The 23,991-nt window shown below is 39.7% G+C and overlaps 1 protein-coding gene across 7 annotated transcripts in view; it reads left to right on the forward strand.

The window, feature by feature from the left end:
• Positions 1–1,161: 1,161 nt before the first annotated feature.
• The window catches only part of CEP152 (centrosomal protein 152), a 97,240-nt gene continuing 74,410 nt past the window's right edge, over positions 1,162–23,991 (forward strand). For all 7 annotated transcript variants that reach the window (XM_057544595.1, XM_057544597.1, XM_057544598.1 and 4 more), the window contains exons 1-5: positions 1,162–1,306; positions 7,494–7,587; positions 22,853–22,956; positions 23,181–23,253; positions 23,335–23,613. In XM_057544595.1, coding sequence (XP_057400578.1) covers positions 7,501–7,587; positions 22,853–22,956; positions 23,181–23,253; positions 23,335–23,613 — 543 coding nt within the window. In that variant the 5' untranslated portion in view covers positions 1,162–1,306; positions 7,494–7,500. The remainder of the gene's footprint in view (positions 1,307–7,493; positions 7,588–22,852; positions 22,957–23,180; positions 23,254–23,334; positions 23,614–23,991) is intronic.

The following is a 23,991-nucleotide window of genomic DNA, read 5'->3' on the forward strand; positions in this document are numbered from 1 at the left end:
ATAAGATATGTACACTGTGTCCAAAGGGACGAAAGATCATTTCTACCAAGGGAGGGAGGTGTGTGTCATGAAAGGCTTCAGAGGAGGTGCTCATCTATCTTGAAGACTGAGTAGCCGGGGAAATTAAGTGGGGCAATCAATACAGGTGAAAGGAATAGCCTGAGCAAAACAAAAGCACCCTGGGAACCACGGGCAGCTGGGTCAGAGATTTCACTCATCTGTTGCTATGGATTGAGTACCTAATGTGTGCCAGACCCTTATGCTTAGTGGATGGGGTTATAGGGGTCAATGTAGGGGTGGGATGGTGAGGTAGCAAATGAAAGCTAGCCAGATTGTGAACAACCTTTAACAACCCTTTTACTCCATACTAGTATATATGGGAAAGGGTTAAAAGGATCTGTGAACCTACTACTACCTTGATATTCACTGGAACCCTTTTACCCCAGGAAGGTAGATACAATAATGGGCTTTACCGCAGACTGGGCAGCTCTGTCCTAAAGGACAGGTTAACATATACCAGAGTGACAGGAACATTCGCACTCGAGGAGATTCAAGTAGTGAATAAACATGTAGAGAATGTGTCATCTCATCAGTAATTAAAGAAACACATTCAAACAAGGCGGGACCTAGTAAGCAAGAAGACAAAGTGAAACGACCTCTAAGGCTGTTAAGGTGATGGGGAAGCAGGCACCTTAGAGAATCAGAAAGGCAAATACAAAAACCTCCAAGGTGGGTTCGTTGGGGAAAGTAAGGGATTCTATGTGCTGCAGCTGAGAACAGGGATTTAGGAGTGGAGAGCGCAGGGGGCACGAGTCACTGCACTAGGTGGTGAGGGGAGGGGCAAGGAGGTCGGGCAAAACCGGTTCATCCTAGGAAAGGGCAGGAGGCCAGATGCTTGGGTGTCTCTATGCAACCGATAGGCCCGCCCCCTCTAGATTAAACCCTTCCGTAATTGGCTCAAGGATCCACCAATGGGCACACAGGAGGAACTTCCCGCCACCTCTGGCGCCCGCTTTTAAACAGCCGTACAGTATTGCAACTGCAGGCGGACTTCTCAACCTAGCTTGAGAAAGGCGGAGACTTCCGCCTCTACGCCCTGCCCCAAGCCGGCATGGCCCCGCCCACCAGGCCCGCTTCTAACCAGCGATTGAAGGAGCCGGCTGCTCTTCAATGGCCTCGGGGCTCCGTGGGTTCAGTTGTGACTAGGAAGGAGCTAGCGGGTTAGAGCCCGGGTGAGGGGTTTGCTAGAAGTTGGCTTTCGGCGGGAGCTAGGGTGTCTCCGCGGTGACAGCATCCGTGGCCTCCGGTGAGTTTCGCTTCTTGGCTGGGCTTGTGGCTGGGATAGGAGGAGGTGCGGGGTCCTTGGGATTCTGGCTGAGGCTTCCCGGAGGACTGACCCGTCCCCTCCCCAAATCCCGCGGTGGTGGACTGCTTGCAGGTGGCGGGGCTCCGCCTTTGACTTTGAAGTCTCATCCAGACCCCAAGATCCTACTTAGAAGTGACGTCTGGGAAGCCCTCCTCGTCTCCTCCAGGCTGCTAGGGTAGCGCTGAGACCTGACCCTGGGGACCCCCCGCCGTGGTCACCCTGGCGCCGTGCCAGGCTCACAGGGGGTGCTCTGTACACGTGTGTTGACTGAGTGCATGTGACGCTGGCAGCCCAAGCCAGCAGCCCCAGGCCTCCTGGGCTCCGTGCAGCTTGGGTCTCGCAGTACCTGTTTGCTGTGCCGTAGTTGACGCCAAACGGAGTTCCTTGGTAAGGACTTGGGTTTGTCTTCATTCAACCTGTGGTTGCCTACTTGCTGCATCCTCTGGGCACCCTGAATGTATTTGTCCAAGCTACTGTCACTAGCACTGATCACAGATTATTGTCATCCTTTGTTTTTATGTGTGTTTCTTTCCCTTCACCAAATCCTGATGAACTTTGTAATCTTGAACAGTGCTTGGCAAGTAATTGTTGAATGAATAAATAGGCTTCCTAAACCTGGTATTGCAAGTCTGAAACAGGCTAGTATGCTCTGGCTATTTCCATTCTAGAAAGGAAGCTAACATGTAAGCAAGTAAGTAGAATTTCCTAACTCTCAGGGCACTTAAAGACCCTTTTGTGGCACTTAACCTTTTCTATCTTACAGTCATGAACTTGAGTGTGATTTAAGCTGAATTTCGCCATATCCTTCACAATGCATGACAATTTATATGCACCTCCTAGATGTGAATGCACTCAACTAAATGAGAGGCTGAAATTGAAGCTATAAGAAAAGTATAAGAAATATAGCCTGAAAGTGCCAAAGAATGACTAATTTCATGGGGGGAGGGCATCTTGAAGAAAGTGGCATTTTCATCATCCCAGTAATGATTGCAGTATTTGAAGGAAAGTTTCCCACACACTGCATATTCACTTTTTCTCAGATATACTGAATGCTGTTTATTCCTTTAACCTCTTTTGTAGCTGGTGGACGTCTATTCATGAGTAACATGTCATGATAAAAACAAAACTAAGATGTATTGATTGGTACACAGTGCTAAGCGCTTCATGTACATTAATCTTGTGAATCCTCGTAACCAGTCTTTGACGTAGGTACTGTTTTTTACCCCCATTTTATTAATGAGTAAATGGAAACAGTTGTGCAAGTTTGCACAGCTGTTAAGCAGGAGAGCCAGAACTGAGCCCAGGTTGTCTGAATGAGTGCCCTCATTCTTAACCACTTAACAGCCATATTGTGTCCTTTAAGATCTATTTCTAAAGTCTTTCTGTGAAACTTCTTTCAGCCTTTTCTCCTTAGCATAATTAATTTGTACTTTGTACTTTCCTCTATTACAGAATGTATTACAAGGTATCATTTAACTATTAATTCATATCGTTGTTTCCCTAAGGGACTGTAAGCTTCCCATGGCTGGTAGCATGTCTTAGGTACATCTAGGCTATAACCTGGCCCACAGTAGGTGCTCAGTAAAATCTTTATTGAAATAATGAATCTGTATAGAGCAACATGAATGTATTATATTCATTCAACAAATATTGGTTGTGTGCAAAGGGTGGGGGAGATACATTTTAATTCTGCCCCCAGAGTGCTTATAGGCTGTTAGATGAGGCAAAAACAATGCTACTTTTGCTTTCTAATGTTTTGTCCAATTAAACACACATTGGTCTTTCTCATTGCAAGGAGGGCAAAGAAAACATAACCAGCAACAACAAAATGAGTAATGAGTGGGAAATATGACAGAACATAGCCTTGTAAATAGGTTCAGAAAAAGTTATCTATCTAGGAAGAAAGTATTAACCATCTTGCTATTAAAAAAAAAAGCATACTGTACACTTATTCTGCATCTTGATTTTTTAAATAGTCAATATATAGAGAGATATTTCATTATTTTTATTAGTGACACAGTATTGCCAAATTTATTCAAAAGTACTTTTACTAGGGCAAATGTTCTTTTTCAATATATTAATATTGATAGTTCTCAAGATGGTTTTCCCAATTCATACTTTCATCAGCAATTCATGAGGATGCCTGTTTCCTATAAAATAGCCACCACTAGGGCTTCCCTGGTGGCCAAGTGGTTAAGAATCTGGCTGCCAGTGCAGGAGACACGGGGTCGAGCCCTGGTCCGGGAAGATCCCACATGCCGCGGAGCAACTAAGCCCCTGTGCCACAACTACTGAGCCTGCGCTCTAGAGCCCACGAGCCACAACTACTGAGCCTGTGTGCCACAACTACTGAAGCCCATGTGCCTAGAGCCCGTGCTTCGCAACAAAAGAAGCCACAGCAATAAGCCCGCGCACCATAACGAAGAGTAGCCCCTGCTCACTGCAACTAGAGAAAAGCCCACGTGCAGCAACAAAGACCCAATGCAGCCAAAAATAAATAAAATAAATTAATTAAAAAAAATAGCCACCACTAGCTGTTATCATGTTTTTTTTTTTAATTTAGTGGTTGAAAATCATATTTCATTGTTTAAATGGCACTTTGAATTCTTTGTGAGATTAAGCATGTTTTCAAGTTCGTTGAGCATTTGCATTTCTTTTTTTTTTTTAATGAAATGTATCAGTTGCCCATTTTAAATTAAGTTGTCTTTTTCTCATTTCTTTGTGAGAATTGTATATTGGGACTTTCTCTTGTGTTTTGCAAGTCTCTTTCTCATTATTATTTTACCCTTTGATGATATTTTCTTATTATACATAATATTTGACTTGCTAATGATGGTTTTTGCCATATACAGTTTCTTTTTGTATGTGTGTATGTTTAAGTTTCCGTCAAGTTTTTCCTTTATGGCTTCTGGGTTTATTATCTTGCTAGTTTTTTTTTTTAATTTAAGCAGCCTCTTTTATTGTTCTGAATATTATAGTACAGTCTCTGATAGCAGTAATCAGTAGTGATTAATAAGCAGAAGAAAAGCATTAGCTTTTATTTTAAATTTTAGTTAAATACTAATTACCTTTTTAGTCTCTTTGTTTTTTAAGCCACAGTAAGTTTATCAAATTTCCCTTAATGCCTAAAATAATTTCCTATGGTCTCTGGTAGTTTGCACTTTTCAGAAGGAAAGCTAATTTGTACCTTTTCCTCCCAGTGGAGAGAGAGTTTGTTCTTTCAGATATTTTCAGATTTCTTCTTTAATGACACGGTTTGGATTTAAAATGACATTCAAAACAAAGATATAGTTTTGTCTTTTACATTTTCTTCACTTAAAAATGAAAATAGGGAATTCCCTGGCGGTCCAGTGGTTAAGACTCTGCACTTTCACCGCTAAGGGCCTGGCTTCATCCCTGGTCTGGGAACTAAGATCCTGCATGCTGTGCAGCCAAAAAAAGAAAAAAAGAGAAAACTAGACTTTATTAAAAAAAATGAAAATACCTTGTAGAATTCATTATTCTCTATCTGAGAAAAAGTAGTTCTTTGTTTAAAATAAGTATTTAACAATAAGCTCTTGTAAATCTTAATGTTCTTTTTCAGTATTCAACAGGAATTGATGGCAGATTGGTGAAGTGTTGGAAAAAAAAAAAAACCCTCCCTCCTTTTACTTAATAAAAGGGAAATTAACCCAAATTCCCTATTCTGGCTTTAACTATAAAATTCAGGGAAAGGTGGAAAATACCATAAGAATTAGAAGCAGGAAAGATTATTTCTGCCTGGAGAATTCAGGGATGTCTTCAAGGTCCAGCTTAATTGCATTTCTTTTAAGGAGCCAGCATTTACATGGGCTTGTATTTTCATAATCTATAGATTCTATAGCCTTGATGTTCACTTGAAGTAGTGAAAAAACCCTAGAGACATGAGCTTGTGTTACTGTTTTTCTCTCACCATTTCAGCTACACTGTAGGCTCTTTACCATATTCAGGTATCCATCTTATGCTGGTATACAAGAGGTTGCTTGCTGGGTGGAGACAAGGTTTAGAGTCCCCAGGCCTCTCTATTTTACCTCTCAGTGAAGGAGTGCGTGTGTCCCTTCCTCCATGTAGCCCTGGCACAAGAACAGAAAGGAGGAGGTCTGGTCTAAGAAGCAGAGGCTGGAAGGGTTTAGTTGATGTGAGGAGTCTGAATTCATAGAATTGAAAGGGATGGGTTGGGTGTAGGGACCAGAGAGGGGAGGGATAAAGAAGTTGGACTGCAAATTAGAGTTTGGCCGAGAAACAGTCCTTGTAAAACAAACTAAAACTTATGGGAATTTTCAGCATCGAAATTCATATTTGTGTTAATCTGTAATACCATATTTCATCTATTATAATGTGCACATTTTCTTTTCACTTTTTTTTTGTTTTTTTTTTGCCGCTCCGTGTGGCTTGCAGGATCTTAATTCCCCGACCAGGGATTGAACCCAGGTCACGGCAGTGAAAGCGCCGAGTTCTAACCACTGGACCGCCCAGGAGCTCCCTTCTTTTCACATTTTAACATCTACAAAGAGGCTGCATTTTAAAGTTAATGATGTGTCATGATTTAATTGGCCACATCTTTTTCTTAGTGGTACAGACGGAACTGTGTCATACCATCAAGGGCACCTTAGAGCTGATGAAGTGGAATATCTTTTGCTATAGAGCTATTGGCTTACATAAAAGTTTGTGATCTTAATCCTCTACTGTCAACACGAGGGAGCTAAGTTCTTTATGGTAAAATATGTTTGGATTGCCAGGTCTATGCTTCTCATTTCACTTCCAGTTTAATGACATTTTAGAGCCTGAAAAGTGAGTGTATGATCTGTGGCCCAACCTCACATCAAAGTGCATTTCATTGGCATGCACAAGAGTGGACTGAATAGAGGACAGCATTAGGCCGTGTAATTGATGATGCTTGCCTACTTTTTTGTCAGGATTGTTCAGAGTTTTGAAATTCTGGGTAGTTTCTGTGTAGTGTCAGGATCCCTAAGTATAATTCAAATCATCAGCAGTCTTTTGACCATAAGTACTTGAAAACCCATTTCCTGCTGCTGCTTCTGCCACAGCAGTGACCATTCTCCAGGGAAGTCTTGCTGCTGCTTTGGGACAGTGTCATAGCTTCACATCCTTCACTTCTGTTTTTCCTGAGTATTTTTTGCTAGAACTTGATTTTATCAAGCTTAAGAGCAGGACATTTAACACATATACATATATATATATTTTTTTAAATTAATTTTGGCTGCGTTGGGTCTTCGTTACTGTGTGCGGGCTTTCTCTAGTTGCAGCGAGCGGCAGCTACTCTTCGTTGCGGTGTGCGGGCTTCTCATTGTGATGGCTTCTCTTGTTGCGGAGCACAGGCTCTATGCACACGGGCTTCAGTAGTTGTGGCACGCAGGCTCAGTAGTTGTGGCTTGTGGGCTCTAGAGCACAGGCTCAGTAGTTGTGGTGCATGGGCTTAGTTGTTTTGCAGCACGTGGGATCTTCCTGGACCAGGGCTTGAACTTGTGTCCCCTGCATTGGCAGGCGGATTCTTAACCACTGCACCACCAGGAACGTCCTAACACATATTTTTGTTGTGTGCTCTGTGGAGTTTACTGGATTGTAAATGTTTTTTGGGGAGCAATCATTAACTCAGGATTTAGTGGCTCTCTTTCTGAAAAACATGACATTTGGATTTGTGATATTCAGAAGATGAAGCAAGTTGTGGAGGATGCTACCTGTGCCATCTTTAATACATCAAATTAGAAACTTTGAGCGTGTTCTTAAAATTTGTATGTTTTGGCATATTTCTGGTTCATTATTATTATCTTATTTTTGTGTGTGGACAAAAATCTTACTGTTTGAGTTATTCTTTCCAGACCACTAGAAAGGTCTAGTTGTAGGTTTATTAGCTTTGGGCATTTTTTCATTTTCATGAATTTCTGTCATAACAGCTATTTTCTGTGAATCATGATTAATTTGTAAGAACTCTCTTTATAGTTGGAATACTAACCATTTGTCATACATGAGTTACATATATCTTCTCCCCAGCTGCTCCTGTCTTTTTGTGTATGGCATCTCTTATGTAGTTTGGTCTGGGGAGATTTTCTGGGCTGTTTAGAAACCAAACATCTTTCTGTTCCCGCAGGAGGACCATGTCACTAGACTTCGGCAGTGTGGCACTGCAGACGCAAAATGAAGACGAAGAATATGACAAAGAAGACTATGAAAGGGAGAAAGAGGTAAGTTATTCAGAAAAAGAATTCTAAACCCAATCTTAATTTTATATCCTGACCAAAATTACATCATTTTGTGTCATTTTGAAGGATTTATGGTTCTTTTTTTTTTTTTTTTCCAAAGTCCCAAAACTTGATCAGCATTTGGACTTTTGAAAGGTAGATGAGTGGAATGCTTCCTTCCTTTGGACAAGAATGAAACATAACTGTGTACGATGCCCTAGATAGATGGTTAGGTTGCTGAAGCGCTTTTCATTTAGGAGGTAGCGGTCGGTCTTGGGGCAGAGGCCTACTTGCGTGGGCAAGCCCAGCAGGTTCCCTTGTTTGGGTAGCCTGCTTCCCCGTGGGGGCCACCGGTGAACAAGCACACAAGCAAGTAAAGCAATCTGTGTGAGGGCTGATTTAGCACTGACAAATAACAGGGAGACAGGGTAGGTTGATATTAAGGCAACCAGCCAGGAACTGGTGAGGGAAGGCCTCTCGGAGGAGGAAATGTTTGAGCTGAGCCTTGACTCAAGAGAAAGGAACAGCCGCACAGAAGCCTGGGAAGGATGCCCTAAGCTCGGACACAACCAGTGTAAAGCCTGGAAGTAGGCAGCAGACCCTGCATATCTGTGAAACAGCCAGAAGGCTGTGGTATTGGGACTGTGTGAGCAAGGGGTGAGTGGTGGAGGCCGGGAAGAGGTGGTCTGGGCCTGGTCACGGCGTGTCAAGGGAGGGTGTTTGTATTTTATCCTAGGGGCAGTGGGAAGCCAGTGGAGGATTTTAAGCAGGGAAGTGATATCTGACCGTATATTTATTTGAAAGATCTTCCTGAATGCTGTGTTGTGCGACAAGATTACAGGAGAAAAGGAGTAAGAGGAGGAGATCATATTATTTGTGCGTGTGTGTGTGTGTGTGTGTGTAACAAAATCCTTGGCCCAGTAGTAATAGTAGCAGCTGGTGGGAATCAACTTGCTTGTTATGATTGTTTTTAGTTTGAGTCAGATTTCTTGATTGACTGCGATAACAGGCTTCTTTTGTACTGAATGTTGCTATGACTCATTTTTTTTTTTCAGGTGTTTTTTAAATTTTTTATTGAAATATAGTTGACTTACAATGTTGTGTTCATTTCAGTTGCACAGCAAAGTGATTCAGTTATATATATATATTCTTTTTTAGATTCTTTTCCATTATAGGTTATTACAAGATATTGAGTATAGTTCCCTGTGTTATACAGTAGGTCCTTGTTGGTTATCGATTTTATATAGTAGTGTGTATGTGTTAATCCCAAACTCCTAATTTATCCCTCCCCCCTTTCCCCTTTGGTAACCATAAGTTTGTTTTCTTTCTTTCTTTCTTTCCCAATTTTTTTTTTTAAACACACACACACACACACACACACACACTGTATTTTACTTTTACAAGAGATAAATAGACTGACACCAAGCATTGTAAATGGATGACCACAATAAAAGCAACAATGATTGCAATTACCAAACACGAAACACACTCATACTATGTCATAATATTGACATTCAGTCCAGTAATCCTCCACTGTAACAGCTCCTTTACTTCACAGTGAAAATTGATTTGTATATTTTTTGCCTCTGAGTCCTTGTGGGATTATTTTTTTTATTCAAACAGAAAGTCACAAAAATTATAATCATCCTCATCACTTCACTCAGTCCCATGTAATTAATTTTTTTTTTCATCTTGATCTTTTGTTAGCACTTTTATGAGTTCATCAGTTTTCCATTAGAGTTCTGAAAATGCTTATTCATTCAGTTCAGCAGTATAGTCAGTTACCAGAAACCTGTACTTGTCAGAGTCCTTTCCATGAATTCCTTGAAGATGAAGCCCTTTTATAGGAACGTATTTGCAAAAGCATCAGAGTACACCCAGAACTGTCTGTAAATGACAAAAGACTAAAAAATGACCATGGCTAAAGATTTGATGAAAGTTCATAATAATGCAATTGACAAAGAAATTTAGTTATTTCTGAGATAGACATTTTAAAGTAATAACGAGAATTATGACTTATAACATTATACCAGAACATATAAGATTTTTAGAAGTTTCGTGTAATGTCTGAAACATTTATATTAACATATTTCCATACAAATAACCCAAAGAAAGTTTAGTATTAGTTGTTTTGTTTGTTTTTTTATACTGCAGGTTCTTATTAGTCATCAATTTTATACACATCAGTGTATACATGTCAATCCCATACGCCCAATTCAGCACACCACCACCCCCACCCCACCGCGGTTTTCCCCTCTTGGTGTCCATACGTTTGTTTTCTACATCTGTGTCTCAACTTCTGCCCTGCAAACCGGTTCATCTGTACCATTTTTCTAGGTTCCACATACATGCGTTAATATACGATATTTGTTTTTCTCTTTCTGACTTACTTCATTCTGTATGACAGTCCTTAGGTCCATCCACGTCTCAACAAATGACTCAATTTCGTTCCTTTTTATGGCTGAGTAATATTCTGTTGTATATATGTACCACAACTCCTTTATCCATTCGTCTGTCGATGGGCATTTAGGTTGCTTCCATGACCTGGCTATTGTAAATAGTGCTGCAATGAACATTGGGGTGCATGTGTCTTTTTGAATTACGGTTTTCTCTGGGTATATGCCCAGTAGTGGGATTGCTGGATCATATGGTAATTCTATTTTTAGTTTTTTAAGGAACCTCCTTACTGTTCTCCATAGTGACTGTATCAATTTACATTCCCACCAACAGTGCAAGAGGGTTCCCTTTTCTCCACACCCTCTCCAGCATTAGTTGTTTGTAGATTTTCTGATGATGCCCATTCTAACTGGTGTGAGATGATACCTCATTGTAGTTTTGATTTGCATTTCTCTAATAATTAGTGATGTTGAGCAGCTTTTCCTGTGCTTGTTGGCCATGTGTATGTCTTCTTTGGAGAAATGTCTGTTTAGGTCTTCTGCCCATTTTTGGATTGGGTTGTTTGTTTCTTTAATATTGAGCTGCATGAGCTGTTTATATATTTTGGAGATTAATCCTTTGTCCGTTGATTCGTTTGCAAATATTTTCTCCCATTCTGAGGGTTCTCTTTTCATCTTGTTTATGGTTTCCTTTGCTGTGCAAAAGCTTTTAAGTTTCATTAGGTCCCATTTGTTTATTTTTGTTTTTATTTCCATTACTCTAGGAGGTGGATCAAAAAAGATCTTGCTGTGATTTATGTCAAAGAGTGTTCTTCCTATGTTTTCCTCTAAGAGTTTTATAGTGTCCGGTCTTACATTTAGGTCTCCAGTCCATTTTGTGTTTATTTTTGTGTATGGTGTTAAGGAGTGTTCTAATTTCATTCTTTTACATGTAGCTGTCCAGTTTTCCCAGAACCACTTATTGAAGAGACTGTCTTTTCTCCATTGTATATCTTTGCCTCCTTTGTCATAGATTAGTTGACCATAAGTGCGTGGGTTTATCTCTGGACTTTCTATCTTGTTCCATTGATCTATGTTTCTGTTTTTGTGCCAGTACCATATTGTTTTGATTACTGTAGATTTGTAGTATAGTCTGAAGTCAGGGAGTGTGATTCCTCCAGTTCCGTTTTTTTCCCTCAAGACTGCTTTGGCTAATCGGGGTCTTTGTGTCTCCATACAAATTTTAAGATGATTTCTTCTAGTTCCATAAAAAATGCCATTGGTAATTTGATAGGGATTGCATTGAATCTGTAGATTGCGTTGGGTAGTAGAGTCATTTTCACAATATTGATTCTTCCAATCCAAGAACATGGTATATCTCTCCATCTGTTGGTATCATCTTTAATTTCTTTCATCAGTGTCTTATAGTTTTCTGCATACAGGTCTTTTGTCTCCCTAGGTATTTATTCCTAGGTATTTTATTCTTTTTATTGCAATGGTAAATGGGAGTGTTTCCATAATTTCTCTTTCAGATTTTTCATCATTACTGTATAGGAATACAAGAGATTTCTGTGCATTAATTTTGTATCCTGTAACTTTACCAAATTCATTGATTAGCTCTAGTAGTTTTCTGGTGGCATCTTTAGGATTCTCTATGTATAGTATCATGTCATCTGCAAACAGTGACAGTTTTACTTCTTCTTTTCCAATTTGTATTCCTTTTATTTCTTTTTCTTCTCTGATTGCCGTGGCTAGGACTTCCAAAACTCTGTTGAATAATAGTGGTGAGAGTGGACATCCTTGTCTCGTTCCTGATCTTAGAGGAAATGCTTTCAGTTTTTCACCATTGAGAATGATGTTTGCTGTGGGTTTGTCATATATGGCCTTTATTATGTTGACGTAGGTTCCCTCTATGCCCACTTTCTGGAGATTTTTTTATCATAAATGGGTGTTGAATTTTGTCAAAAGCTTTTTCTGCATCTGTTGAGATGATCATATGGTTTTTCTCCTTCAATTTGTTAATATGGTGTATCACATTGATTGATTTGCGTATATTGAAGAATCCTTGCATCCCTGGGATAAATCCCACTTGATCGTGGTGTATGATCCTTTTAATGTGTTGTTGGATTCTGTTTGCTAGTATTTTGTTGAGGATTTTTGCATCTATATTCATCAGTGATATTGGTCTGTAATTTTCTTTTTTTGTAGTATCTTTGTCTGGTTTTAGTATCAGGGTGATGGTGGCCTCATAGAATGAGTTTGGGAGTTTTCCTTCCTCTGCAGTTTTTTTGAGGAGTTTGAGAAAGATGGGTGTTAGCTCTTCTCTAAATGTTTGATAGAATTCACCTGTGAAGCCATCTGGTCCTGGACTTTTGTTTGTTGGAAGATTTTTAATCACAGTTTCAATTTCATTACTTGTGATTGGTCTGTTCATATTTTCTGTTTCTTCCTGGTTCAGTCTTGGAAGGTTATACCTTTCTAAGAATTTGTCCATTTATTCCAGGTTGTCCATTTTATTTGGCATAGAGTTGCTTTTAGTGGTCTCTTAGGATGCTTTTTATTTCTGTGGTGTCTGTTGTAACTTATCCTCTTTCATTTCTAATTTTATTGATTTGAGTCCTCTCCCTCTTTTTCTTGATGAGTCTGGCTAATGGTTTGTCAATTTTGGTATCTTCTCAAAGAACCAGCTTTTAGTTTTATTGATCTTTGCTATTGTTTTCTTTGTTTCTATTTCATTTATTTCTGCTCTGATCTTTATGATTTCTTTCTTCTGCTAACTTTGGGTTTTGTTTGTTCTTCTTTAGTTCCTTTAGGTGTAAGGTTAGATTGTTTACTTGAGATTTTTCTTGTTTCTTGAGGTAGGCTTGTATAGCTATAAACTTCCCTCTTAGAACTGCTTTTGCTGCAGCCCATAGGTTTTGGGTCGTCGTGTTTTCATTGTCATTTGTCTCTAGGTATTTTTGATTTCCTCTTTGATTTCTTCAGTGATCTCTTGGTTATTTAGTAACGTATTGTTTAGCCTCCATGTGTTTGTGCTTTTTACGTTTTTTTCCCTGTAATTGATTTCTAATCTCATAGTGTTGTGGTCAGAAAAGATGCTTGATATGATTTCAATTTTCTTAAATTTACTGAGGCTTGATTTGTGACCCAAGATGTGATCTATCCTGGAGAATGTTCTGTGCGCCCTTGAGAAGAAAGTGTGATCTACTGTTTTTGGATGGAATGTCCTATATATATCAGTTAAATCTATCTGGTCTAGATAGATTTAAAGCTTCTGTTTCCTTATGTATTTTCATTTTGGATGATCTGTCCATTGCTGTAAGTGAGGTGTTAAAGTCCCCCACTATTATTGTGTTACTGCCTATTTCCTCTTTTATAGCTGTTAGCAGTTGCCTTATGTATTGAGGTGCTCCTATGTTGGGTGCATATATATTTATAATTGTTATATCTTCTTCTTGGATTGATCCCTTGATCATTATGTAGTGTCCTTCCTTGTCTCTTGTAACATTCTTTATTTTAAAGTCTATTTTATCTGATATGAGTGTTGCTACTCCAGCTTTCTTTTGATTTCCATTTGCATGGAATATCTTTTTCCATCCCCTCACTTTCAGTCTGTATGCGTCCCTAGGTCTGAAGTGGGTCTCTTGTAGACAACATATGTATGGGTCTTGTTTTTGTATCCATTCAGCAAGCCTGTGTCTTTTGGTTGGAGCATTTAATCCATTCACCTTTCAGGTAATTATTGATATGTATGTTCCTGTGACCATTTTCTTAATTGTTTTGGGTTTGTTTTTGTAGGTCCTTTTTTTCTCTTGTGTTTCCCACTTAGAGAAGTTCCTTTAGCATTTGCTGTAGAGCTGGTTTGGTGGTGCTGAATTCTCTTAGCTTTTGCTTGTCTGTAAAGCTTTTGATTTCTTCATTGAATCTGAATGAGATCCTTGCCTGGTAGAGTAATCTTGGTTGTACGTTCTTCCCTTTCATCACTTTAAGTATATCATGCCACACTCCCTTCTGGCTTGTAGAGTTTCTGCTGAGAAATCAGCTGTTAACCTTATGGGAGTTCCCTTGTATGTCATTTGTCATTTTTCCCTTGCTGCTTTCAATAATTTTCTTTGTCTTTAATTTTTGCTAATTTGATTAGTATGTGTCTTGGCGTGTTTCTCCTTGGTTTTATCCTGTATGGGACTCGCTGTGCTTCCTGGACTTGGGTGGCTATTTCCTTTCCCATGTTAGGGAAGTTTTCGACTATAATCTCTTCAAATATTTTCTCGGGTCCTTTTTCTCTCTCTTCTCCTTCTGGGACCCCTATAATGTGAATGTTGTTGCGTTTAATGTTGTCCCAGAGGTCTCTTAGGCTGTCTTCATTTCTTTTCATTCTTTTTTCTTTAGTCTGTTCTGCAGCAGTGAATTCCACCATTCTGTCTTCCAGGTCACTTATCCGTTCTTCTGCCTCAGTTATTTTGCTATTGATTCCTTCTAGTGTAGTTTCATTTCGTTTATTGTATTGTTCATCTCTATTTGTTTGTTCTTTAATTCTTCTAGATCGTTGTTAAACATTTCTTGCATCTTCTCGATCTTTGCCTCCATTCTTTTTCCGAGGTCCTGGATCATCTTCACTATCATTATTCTGAATTCTTTTTCTGGAAGGTTGCCTATCTCCACTTCATTTAGTTGTTTTTCTGGGGTTTTATCTTGTTCCTTCATCTGGTATATAGCCCTCTGCCTTTTAATCTTGTCTGTCTTTCTGTGAATGTGGTTTTTGTTCCACAGGCTGCAGGATTGTAGTTCTTCTTGCTTCTGGTGTCTGCCCTCTGGTGGATGAGGCTATCTAAGAGGCTTGATGGGAGGGACTGGTGATGGGTAGAGCTGATTGTTGCTCTGGTGGGCAGAGCTCAGTAAGACATTAATCCACTTGACTGTTGATGGGTGGGGCTGGGTTCCCTCCCTGTTGGTTGTTTGGCCTGAGGCAACCCAACACTGGAGCCTACCTGGGCTCTTTGGTGGGGCTAATGGCACACTCTGGGAGGGCGCACGCCAAGGAGTACTTCCCAGAACTTCTGCTGCCAGTGTCCTTGTCCCTACGGTGAAACAGAGCCACCCCTTGCCTCTGCAGGAGACCCTCCAACACTAGCAGGTAGGTCTGGTTCAGTCTCCCCCGGGGTCACTGCTCCTTCCCCTGGGTCCCGATGTGCACAGTACTTTGTGTGTGCCCTCCAAGAGTGGAGTCTCTGTTTCCTCCAGTCCTGTTGAAGTCCTGCAATCAATTGCCCCTAGTCTTCAAAGTCTGATTCTCTAGGAATTCCTCCTCCCGTTTCCGGACCCCCAGGTTGGGAAGCCTGACGTGGGGCTCAGACCCTTCACTCCAGTGGGTGGACTTCTGTGGTATAAGTGTTCGCCAGTCTGTGAGTCACCCACCCAGCAGTTATGGGATTTGATTTTACTGTGATTGCGCCCCTCCTACCGTCTCATTGTGGCTTCTCCTTTGTCTTTGGATGTGGGGTATCTTTTTTGGTGAGTTCCAGTGTTTTCCTGTCGATGATTGTCCAGCAGCTAGTTGTGATTCTGGTGTTCTCGCAAGAGGGAGTGAGAGCACGTCCTTATACTCCGCCGTCTCAGTTCCTCCTCGTTTCCTCCTCCCATAAGTTTGTTTTCTATGTCCGTGAGTGTATTTCTGTTTTGTAAATAAGTTTCTTTGTATCATTTTTCTAGATTCCACATATAAGTGATATCATATGATATTTGTCTTTCTCTCTCTGACTTACTTCACTTAGTATGATAATCTCTAGGTCCATCCATGTTGTTGCAAATGGCATTATTTCATTCTTTTTTTATGGCTGAGGAATATTCCATTGTGTACATACATCACATCTTTATCCATTCATCTGTCGATGCACACTTAGTTTGCTTCCATCATATGACCCATTTTCTAATATGTAAAGTAATTCTTTTTAAGAGTCACCATGGACCATTTGTATTAATAAGAAGTAAAGAATAGGGTCAGTTGCCCACGTGGCTGGCAGTAGAGTTAGGGTAGAGACAGAAAGCTGGCATCTGAGTGGATTTTGTCCATAGACATGTATTGTTTGGTTGCACAGTGTTTTTAAAAAATTGAATCTATATTTAAAGATTAGAAAATTTCATGTAGTAATCCAGAATTTCTGACCTGTCTTGAAACATCCTAAGCTTGGGCCACATGTGGCGTGTGTCTGCACGTGGCAGCAAGTGGGCTGGAGCTGGGCAGTGGCTTTCCCATCCCAGCTGGCCACAGTCCCTCCCACCCCCCCACCCCCCCCCACCCCTCCCACCCCGACATGGGCTTGTGCACTTCAACCTGCCAGCTTCACTCTTGTAAATTCTCTGCCAAGTCACTGAGGACACTGGAGTTTGTGACCCTTTCCAGGGTTTCTGGATTTTGACAGGGGCCTTCACCAACAATTGTTGGTGGCAAGGGTGGGGGGTGAGGATTTTCTGTTACTTTGTGAACTCACAGCATGAGGTTTTCACGACCTTGATGACTTTTGGGTAGTTCTCTGGAATTTAGCTACTGGGATTTTTAAGAGGATCAGTTTAAGTAGTTACTATAGTAGTTTTTAAAGAAGGAGAAAAAATAATCTGACAGGTGATTTTTTTCATTGGAAAAGATGGGTAGGGTATTAGAGAGAACGTACTGCCAGGTGTGTTGTGTGGTGAAAGTTTTAAAGGGGGTATTAGTTAAGGAGGCAGTAAATTCTAGATGATATAGAACAGGGGTCCCCAATCCCCAGGCTGCGGAGTGGTACCAGTCCACGGCCTGTTAGGAACCGGGCCGCACAGCAGGAGGTGAGCAGCGGGCCAGCAGGTGAAGCTTCATTTGCCGCTCCCCATCACCCACATTACCGCTCCCCTCCACCACCCGCTCTATGGAAAAATTGTCTTCCACAAAACCGGTCCCTGGTGCCAATGCGGGCTGGGGCCCACTGCTGTGGAAAATAGCCAGTGGGATCACTTCTTGGTAGATTATGTGCTGGGGTAGGGTAGGGAGTTTCCAGAGTAAAAGGTGCTCTTAAGAGGTGAAGTATCTAAGAATGAGTGTTTCTAGCAGAGTGGAAGAAAAGACTATTTAGCTAACTTGACTCTAATGTGATGATTATGGGTCATATTAATAAAAATTGTTTTATGTTAGTAAAAAGTATTTTTACCTTTTTTAAAAAAATTGCTACAAGGGAAGAAGTGAGATCAAATGTTAGAGAGTTTCGGCAATAAAATTCAGAACTATTCATAAAAATTCAGCTGTATGTATATTTTGTCAATGCAAGTTAAAATAATAAATTGGCTGATCACACCTAAGTTCGTTTTCATATCCAGAAGCCTTTTCCACTTCCTCAGTCTCCCTGACCCTACGATAACAGAATAGTTTACAGCCTTAAGTGGTTGAAGAAAAGAATGGTCTTTTCATGCCTGCCTGGTTGGTAGCTTTGGGATTGCCAGGTGGATTAGAGTGTTAGTAGTAGGCTAATATACACTGCTTTCTCTACTTAATGAATCGCTTTGTATTTAATTCATTTATGTAGGTGGAATGCTTGCATCACAAGGATGTGCTGTAGAGCTGACCAAGCAGGCCGTATCTGACTCATAGGCTACCCTGCTAAGGATTTGTGAGATCCCCTCTCTGTAAATGGCAGAATAATCCTGATTTTGACCATCTAGTGTGAATGGCCAGTTGCTAATACAATATGCTTTACCAAACTGTTCGATTTGGATGCTTTGGGATCAGCTGGGGTGTTGTCCACACTTGCCCATAAGTCAGTGAATAAGCCATAGTCAAATTCCAACCTCCATGCCATCCTAATTAGCAGCTCTGCAGTGATGATCTGGACTTTTCCATTTCTATTCCCTCCATTGTTTGCACTGAAGAGTAAATGGAGAATGCATTTAATCTTCGGAAAGGGAAAGGATTTAGTAAAGTGATTCAATATTCAGAGGACATTTAGACCAGTGGAATCTCAAGCCACAGACCACTACAGATAGACCCATATTTTCAAAAAACCTCCAAGAATTTTGCAGAAAAGTAAGGCACTATAATCATTTCTAAATCGCTACAGTTCTAAATGGTCTATTGGTAAAAATTTGACCACTGTGTTCCAAGGCATAGCAAAGAAATGCATAACCCACAGCCTCACCCAGTGTTTCACTGGAAACTCCATCTCCTCCACAGTAAACAGAACAGATTAGGGTGCAGGTGAGGAAGGGTGAGAATACCATGGAGATATAGTATCATAGTAATTAATATTCATATCACTCATTTTCCTCACAACTTCTTGGAGCACGTTACTTTGAGAACTGCTGATGTATCAAGAAGGACAACTACTAAGTAGACCTCATCCAAAGTACTCTAGGCAAACTTTTACTTGTAAAGCTGGCCCAGAGAAGAGGACTTGAAAAGTTTTTTCATTAACTCATTCATAATGTAACAATATGATTTTGCAAAATATTTTTCACCTAAAGTTACTATACTTTGCAATTTCATCATTGAATATTACAGACCTATAGTTGTTGTTGTCATTGCAGTTGCTGTAAGCTTCAAAGTTACTGGTAAAGCCACAGTTTAAGGTTGAGTATCACCTGGGATCTCATAGTTTGCTGGCACGTACCTGTACTTTCTGCAGTGTCACCAGAAGTAGCTCTGGGGTTATTGCTTGGCTCTAGATAGTAAAATTATGTATGTAAGTATGTATTTTGGAGCTGGTGGTTTGGGGCAGAAGTACTTAGTAATCTGTGCTTATCAAGATAATACTTGCTGATGATCCTCCATTGAGTGACGATATTATTTGAAGCCTGGAAAATGATCTTGAGTAGAAAAGTAAGCGGTTTGAGTAGCAGATGGCAGACAGACACTTGCACCTGGGAATACTGATTTGAGTCCCTCTTAGTTTTTATATCAGTACTTCTCTAGTAGAATAATAAGCTCAATTGAGCTTGGAATCGTGTATTTTAGAGGTTAGGCTTTCTGTTGCATAGCCTTTCTTCCACTTTTAACTGCCTTGTTTGATGTTACTTCTGGAAACATTTTTGATATTTTGTCCCCACTAGGGGGAGTTGTAAGGCTAGCATTTGTTTACATTTTATACAATATTATTTGACTTATTTAGTGGAATTTTCTCGCCATCACCTAAGCAAAGCAAAGAAACAAATGGTTGAGTGTTCACATTGTATTTTTTTGTTCCTATCGTATTCTGTTTTCTTTTAGCAATTTCTTATACTTTATCTAGATTGTGCCTTTGAACTGTTTCCCATAATATATAGGTATTTTAAAGGGGCTGTCACAGTGGGGACAAAAACACTGAACTCTCTCTGGCAGACTGACGCTTGCTCGTATACAGACAGGTAGAAACATGTCTTCCAGTGACTGACTGAATGTCACGTGAAAGAAGGTAGGAGCCGGAATGGAGAGATTCAGGTTCCGGTGCTGGCCGTGGGACTGTAAGTCTCACTTTCATGGGCATGCCCCTGACCTTCTCTGGGCCTTGGTGTGCTCACATTTACAAGGAGAGGTTTGGCTCGGAGGAGCTCCAGTGTTCATTCCAGGCCTAAAGTTCTATTATGTGTCACCTGCAGTCTAGCCGGTATTTGTCTAGTAAACGTTGCCATGTTTCTTTTTCAGATGTGTGGCAATCTAGACAAAGTCTTCCTCACTAAGACTGTAAAATTTGTTTTAACTAATGGAATGGGTTAAAAAACAATTCCATGCATAGTATAATTCATAGACTAAAGCTCTAGCTACCAAGTTTTTTGGCCCTTCGTCAGTCCCATGTTGGGCCTTTTCAAGGATGTTTTTAACTTGGCTGTGAGGCTAAAGTGAAGATTCTACTTGGTGTGTATCCATGAAAGCATTATTTAATAATTCATATTTTAAAATATCAGGATCTTTTCATCAGTGTACTTGTTGGGTAACCTGTTCAAAACGCAGATGAATGTTGGCCACTCCATTTGCTGCTCTTCTCTGGGGAGAAGATGTATTGAACGGTTTGTAATCTGAGAACTCTTGCTTTAATGAATATCAAGGATTATAGACTCTGAAGACAGTCTGTTTAGTTAATTAAAGCCGAAAAATCCCAACAAAAGGTTTACATGTTCTCCGTTTTACATTCCCCTTAAACTAGGCTTTTTGGATGTTCTATGTGGATTACTGTAAAGTGTTTTGTTGCTGAAGTTCTTTGAGTAAAATGCCCTCATTTTTTTCGTTATTTTTCAGGAACAAACACATGAAGTAGCAAAGGGAGAGGAGTTTATAGAATAGTTTAGAATGCATTTCAATAGGTGCCTTAGCAATGGCAAATTATCTTTTTTCTAGAGAAGGTATCTCTTTAATTATTAAACTCAGCTGATATTCAATAATATCCCACCAAGAAGATTGCATTTGCAACCAAAAAGCAGTATTTCTTCCAAATGTGATGAGTGGAATTAAATCTTGCCATTTATAAGGATTGTTATCTTTGTCTTTGAATCCGTATTTGGTAGTCTGGTGGATCTTTAATGAGGAAAATTTGGTTTCTAAAATTCTCTATTTTGTAACATGTGTAAGTTGATATTGTAATTTTGTGTTTCATGGCACAAGGTTCAATGACCCAAAGAAAAATCTATTTGACAGTGTATATGAGGAGGGTACACTTTGATTCCAGGAATGGAAGCCTGGGTGGGGGGGCTGGGATTTTGTTCCTGAATGGCCTCTCTCTGCCCTCAAAGTTATGGAAACCAAGGAATATGGCCCAGCTATGCCAAAGAACTTGATGGAGAAATTTTTTGAAGGTGAATGAAATGATTTAAAAATGTTAGTACAGGTGTAAAATACTCTATAAAACACTAAATACAGTAGGGATTATTTTGCTAGTTGATAAGTTTACCTGTGGATCCAGAAGCATTTTGATGAACTCATTGCTTATGCTCAAATTAACCTTCCTCCATTGATGCCAGTTTGATTAATTTTGTCGTGTCACAGAGAAAGCTACAAGAACTGCTTAATTATTGTGTAGCTTTTTCTGTCTCTGTGAGGGGGGAAAAATATACTGTTTAGATGTGCCTGTCAAGGTTCCTCTAAATTATAAGTCTATGTACTTAAACCTCACTGACGGTTTAGAAGAAAATATTCTTTATGTACAGGAGTCCTTACTTGATGTAAGTACAAAACATTTATTTTGGTTTTTTCCCCTGTGTTATATGTGGGTATACTCTTTTTTTTCCGTAAAGATCTCATAGATTTTTTTTTTCTTAGTGAATTTTGTGTCTTTGTGAAATCATTTTGTTACCTTTCTCTTTAGCCACATGTGGTATACTGATATGTTGCCGTGTTCTGTTTTGTTTTTAGTGTTTCTTATTCTTTATATCTTTGGGTCAACTCTAATGCAGCTAATTCTCAAAATGATTTTTCAGTTACCTTTGTGAGCAGGTGATCAATAAGTCAAGGTCTTGGTTGTTAATATCAGTATCACGATAACTTTTCATTGGGCTAGAGTATTTTTCTCTTGTTTCATCTTTAAAGAACCAAATGGACTGAGAATACCTGTAAACAAACAATCCAGTGAATGTTAGAAATATGTTATGTGGGTGAGGAAGCGTCCCCCTTCCCCACCTCATGGACCTCACTTCCATTCCCAAATTTGACTTCACCAAAACTCAGTTAACAGTTGGGGCATTCCTTTCAGACCTTTCTTAGAATATTTTTATTTAACTTTCACCATATGCATTTTGTTTAAGAACATTTTTTGATTATAAATGTAATATCCAGATATGTTTTTTAGCTACATTTCATTTCTTTTATTCTAATGGCAGAGAAATTGGGGAGGGGACCTTCCATTGACTAAGAAGCATCTCATTTTTTTTTTCCTCCAGGGCTTTATAGAGTATTTAATATCTTTAAACTCACTCATTGCATAATTTTACGGGATTGATTTACACACTGTGGAGGGACTCGGTCAGCTTACTAATCTAACTGGTGCTTAACTTTTAAAGAGAAGTCATTATAAATAGTCTGTTGACTCTTCAGTAACACAATATTTGAATCTTATTATTACAAATTTTAAGTCATTATATGGGGATTTGAAGAAAGACATTTATAGATATTGAAGTTCAACAAATTAGACAATTCATTTGTGTCTTTATCACAGTTTATCTTGAAATTTGAGTGAATTTATCTAGTTGTTATAAGACAGAATGCTAGAGATGTAATTTTTCTAGGAAAATGGAGAGCAAAGTCATGTGCTTTTACGTCAGTTTTAGAGTTATGCTTTTGACAGTGCTTTATCTGTAAAACCCTGAATCTTACAGCCTTCTTTTTACTCAACTGTTTATAAGAGCCAACCATTGTATATCTTTTCATCATTGGAACTGGACGGCTGTCTACTAATTAGTCACTCCCCAAGAGATTTCTATCACATTATTGGAGCTTTTAAGGGCTTCCAGGCCACCTGCTGCTGCTGCTACTGCTACTGCTACTGCTACTCTTATCACCTGGGCAAAGCGCATCTGGCTACTCAGATCCCCTTGGGGGGTGTCTGATTGTCAAGTTCTCCAGGTCTGATTACTGGTAGAATCCATAACATGATACAATGATCGTACCATTATTATGACTTGCTGTGTTTGCCTAAAGAAATTTTAAAGTCCTGTTGTATGTGTACTTGAATCTAAGACCTTTGTAGAAGAAGGTAAAGCCTTCTAATATAAATCCTGATGTTTATGTGTTTCCCTTTCCCCAAGTGAAATGATGAACATAATTCCTGTGGAATTTAAGACATTGATTACATAGAGAAATTAGGAACTTCTTTGACTTCTACAGTCAAAATCACTCGTTCCCAGGCAGCTTTGGTTTGGCATCTTGTGTTTAAGCCAATGTGATATCGACGCTGACCTTCCTGTCTCAGTTGCAGCAGTTACTCACAGACCTTCCTCACGATATGCTGGATGATGACCTGTCCTCCCCCGAACTCCACTATTCGGACTGCAGTGAGGATGGCAGAGAGGAAGGGTAAGGACCCAAAATCCCTTTCGCTTGTATATCACAATTCTATGTCTTTTTCTTTAGATTCTCTTGCAGGCAATAATAATGGATATGATTGTAAGATTGTAGACTAATTCTTAAACTTTTAGATGAAGTTTGGAGGGAAAACACGTTAAAATCTTGGGGTTCTTTGTGATGTCTCTGTCCAAATAAATGATAGGCTCTCATCTAAAGTATTGATTTTTCTCAAGACCACATCATTCTGAGCAATTGGTGATGAACTGGAATGAGCGTCAAGTGCTGCCTAAATCTCCAAGTGTAAATGTAAGTATCTGGTGTGATAATGACTTGGATGAGGGTGGGAACAGATCTTAGTGCTTTTCTTTCACTCTTGTTATCTAATAGGACTATAATGAGATTCGGGATGTGTATATTGGAGAGAAGAGCGGCAATGGCTGGGAAGAGGATCAAAGTAGAACTGAAGACCAGCATCCTGGGTATCATCCTGAAGGAGGTGGAGATGAAGGCGGTAGTGGTTATAGCCCTCCGAGTAAATATGAGCAGACCGATTTATATCACCTTCCTGAAAACTTTCGGCCATATACCAGCGGTCAGAAGCAGGAATTTAACAGCCAGCCAACCAATGTAATCACATTTTCTGATCCTCAAAGGAATCATTTTCAGGTATTGTAAGAACCTGACTTTCAAGAATTTGTGTATGTGTGTACACGCATTTGCTGAGTGTGTGTGATTAAGAAATATTCGTAAGTGCAACAGTAAGATTTAAGTACAAATATTGCTGAGAGTGCATTTATTCAGGCTCATGCTGAATTAGTCATGCTGTTTTCTGTTTACAGTCTAATTAAATCATCTTAAATGAGAATTTTAAAATAGAGACTTTGTGGAAACAATTAAACGTTAAAAGTTAAGTCTGTCAAAGAATAGCCATCTCCATTTATTGCTGCTTCTGGCTTCTGCCATTTACTATGCTCCAGTGAGAAGCTACGCTCAGGTATCCTGATATAGTTTGAAAGCGGTTAATCACCTAGATGACACCAGTCA

This window comes from Balaenoptera acutorostrata, chromosome 3 (genome assembly GCF_949987535.1).
Source record: "Balaenoptera acutorostrata chromosome 3, mBalAcu1.1, whole genome shotgun sequence".
NCBI classification, from domain to species: domain Eukaryota; kingdom Metazoa; phylum Chordata; class Mammalia; order Artiodactyla; family Balaenopteridae; genus Balaenoptera; species Balaenoptera acutorostrata.